The following is a 2799-nucleotide window of genomic DNA, read 5'->3' on the forward strand; positions in this document are numbered from 1 at the left end:
AGCAAATGACTCATGCATGGAGTACTAAATATAAGTAATTAAAAAAACTAATTGTATAGTTTTGATGTACGTTGCGAGACGAATCTTTTGAGCCTAGTTAGGTCATGATAGGACAATATTTACCACAAACAAACGAAATGTGCTACAATGTCCGATGTGACTTTTTCTACCCGTTTTCCAGGGATCTAAGACTGACTTCAACGGAGCTCATGCAAATGGATATGCAGCTATATAATATAATAAAATGCATGGCGCTCGTAACTTTGCATTGCCAAATCGTTCTCCAACAGAGAATGCATATCTGACACACATTTTGCACTTGCGGAGAGAGGAAATGTAAAAATACGTTCTCTCTCTCCTCAAACGTATCTCTGCTCGCACGAACCGTCAAGAAGCAGAAGGCGACTCCGGCCTGGCGAAGTGAGTGAAGCTAGTTCGCTCCGAGGAGACTAGGAAGTACGGCGCGGTTGTCCGATGGCCGGCGACGAGATCAACCACCAGTGCAGCTGCTGCAGCTTCGGCGGATCTTGAAGAACACAGGTACACTGCTTTCGATTCCCAATCATGGAGCAAAATAGATCCATGGGTTGCAGGCATGTGCATGTCGAATCGTATTTGGGGAAGGACGGAAGTAGGATTTAGGGGACCAGAAAGATATGTCGCTAGATTTCCTATTATTTCAGTTCGCCATTGTTTTAGATCTAGACACTCATTTTTTTTGTGTGTGTGATTTGAGGATTGGTTAATGGTGCTGCTTTTCCTGCAATATCGAGCATGACAGAGCGCTTCTATTGCTGCTTCTGCAACTTTAGTACTTGTTTAGTACTTAAAATCTTAATTGTGTCCCAACTGATGTTTCTGCATATATGTAATTTACAGTATGGAACGTCAGTATCTCAATTTCGGAGGACAAAGCTCTCAGAGACAACCGTTTTATGTTTCTGATCAATTTCTACATCAGTTTGCTACATCCCAACAGAATTATGAGTACCCTAGCAGTCAGGAGGTGCAAAATTCTTCACAGTACAATTTTGTTATGCCAACACAACCATTGCCATCCCCTACACAAGCATATTCTAGGACTACTGGAGGTGATGATCAGGACATAGAGGAAGTTCGCCGTCCAACAACCAAAAGAAAGGGCAAGGAGAAGGAAGTTCCTCGGAGGGGTAGTAATTTTTCCAAGGAAGAGGATGTTGTCTTATGCTCTGCATGGCTGAACGTCAGCATAGATCCCATAATAGGTGACATTATTAGTTTATTTAATAAATCTTCCTAATTGATTTTGTACCTAACAAGTAACGTCTTTGAATGAGCAGGAGCTGGACAGAGTCAAGGAGGTTTCTACAAAAGGATGCATGAGTACTTCAATGCGAACAAGCCACAAGGTAGCACAAGAAGTCAAAATGCTATACAAAACAGATGGCTGTTGATCCAGAAATGTGTTAACAAGTTCTGTGGCATAAAGTCTGCTATTGATCGGAGGCATGAGAGTGGTAAGAACGAGGCAGACAGGGTATGTGACTCATTTCCCAAATGTAAACAATTTTCCAACGAGTTCTTTTTATTTTTGTGACCTATGAAATTTTGGACCTTGAATGTATTTTTAGATTGAGGATGCAATCAACATGTACGAAAGGAAGGAACCATTCCAGTTCCTTCACTGCTTGAAAATTTTGAGAGACCAAGCAAAATGGAACGACAAGCTACTGGAGCTCAACAATAATGGAGGGAAAAACAATGAAGACAATGTGGCTGAACTAGGTTGCGAGGGCGAACTTCCATCTGAAAACAATGTGCATGATAGGCCAGAGGGTCGAGATACTGCCAAACGTAGAAGCAGAAGGGATTCTAAATCATCTGCCAGCACTGCATTTGAAGTCCTACAGTGCATACATGACAACAGGGAGAAGAGCCAGCTGAAAGAAGAGGAACAACTACAACAAATTTTGAATAGGAAAGATGAGAAGTTGAACCTACAAAGAGCGGTGCTCAAAGTCCAGATGGACGCCATAGAGTTGAAAAAGCAAGCAAGAGAGGAGGGCGTGGAACGAAGTAATCAGCCATTAATCTTTTGTCTGCCCCAGCTCTGTCACGTTTATATACTCTGTGTCCCGGAACAGAGCCTCCCCACTTGCGCTTTCGTGCAACCAGCGACAGAGCAACGGCGGCGGAGATCTCATCGTCATCATCCCTTGGATCAGCATTACTTCCATAACACGAAAGGCGAATGTACCTCGAGGCCATCCCTGAGACAACCTAAGTAAAAAACATTTGTTTGATCCTATGCTTAAGATAATGACCTATTGCCGGGACTAATCTGATGGAGGGAGTCTATGGGACTAACTTGCTGCACGCTATGTTGTATCGTTGCCGGAGCTAATGACTTGTTGGGACTGCGAGCAGTTCGCCGGAGCCCACTTTTGTCGTCGCAGCTGGTTGGAGAGGGGACGGGGATGTTCGTGCACGCAGGTCAAAGCATAGAGATATATCGGAAAGTGCACGAGCGCCGGGTCAATTTTCCCGCTATTCTATATTTACTTCGCCCACTTCCCGCCAATCAACCAGGGTGAGTTTATTTTTATGCGGGAGTCAACTGTCGGAGCCTATGCATGTCTGGATGCGTGCTTCCGTTGGAGTATCTCATTTTTACATGCCTCATGCAACCACTGTACACGGTGCGCACAGTGCCTTTTGCAAATGCATTTGCATGAGCTCCGTTGAAGTCAGTCTAAACACAGCCCTGATTTACGGCGCTTGACAGCCTTTTCCTTTGCACTAGGTGTGATCGATCTTTTG

General features: G+C 44.1%; 1 protein-coding gene across 1 annotated transcript; it reads left to right on the top strand.

Annotated features, from left to right (window-relative positions):
• The first annotated feature begins 685 nt into the window (after window positions 1-685).
• LOC120640153 (glutathione S-transferase T3-like) lies at window positions 686-2218 on the top strand. Its single transcript, XM_039916028.1, has 4 exons — window positions 686-1244; window positions 1320-1516; window positions 1611-2055; window positions 2124-2218. Exons 1-4 carry the CDS (start codon window positions 881-883, stop codon window positions 2216-2218), a joined length of 1101 nt encoding a protein of 366 aa, XP_039771962.1. The 5' UTR covers window positions 686-880.
• The last annotated feature ends 581 nt before the right edge of the window (window positions 2219-2799 follow it).

The sequence above is a fragment of the Panicum virgatum genome, chromosome 7K (assembly GCF_016808335.1).
Source record: "Panicum virgatum strain AP13 chromosome 7K, P.virgatum_v5, whole genome shotgun sequence".
Taxonomy (NCBI): domain Eukaryota; kingdom Viridiplantae; phylum Streptophyta; class Magnoliopsida; order Poales; family Poaceae; genus Panicum; species Panicum virgatum.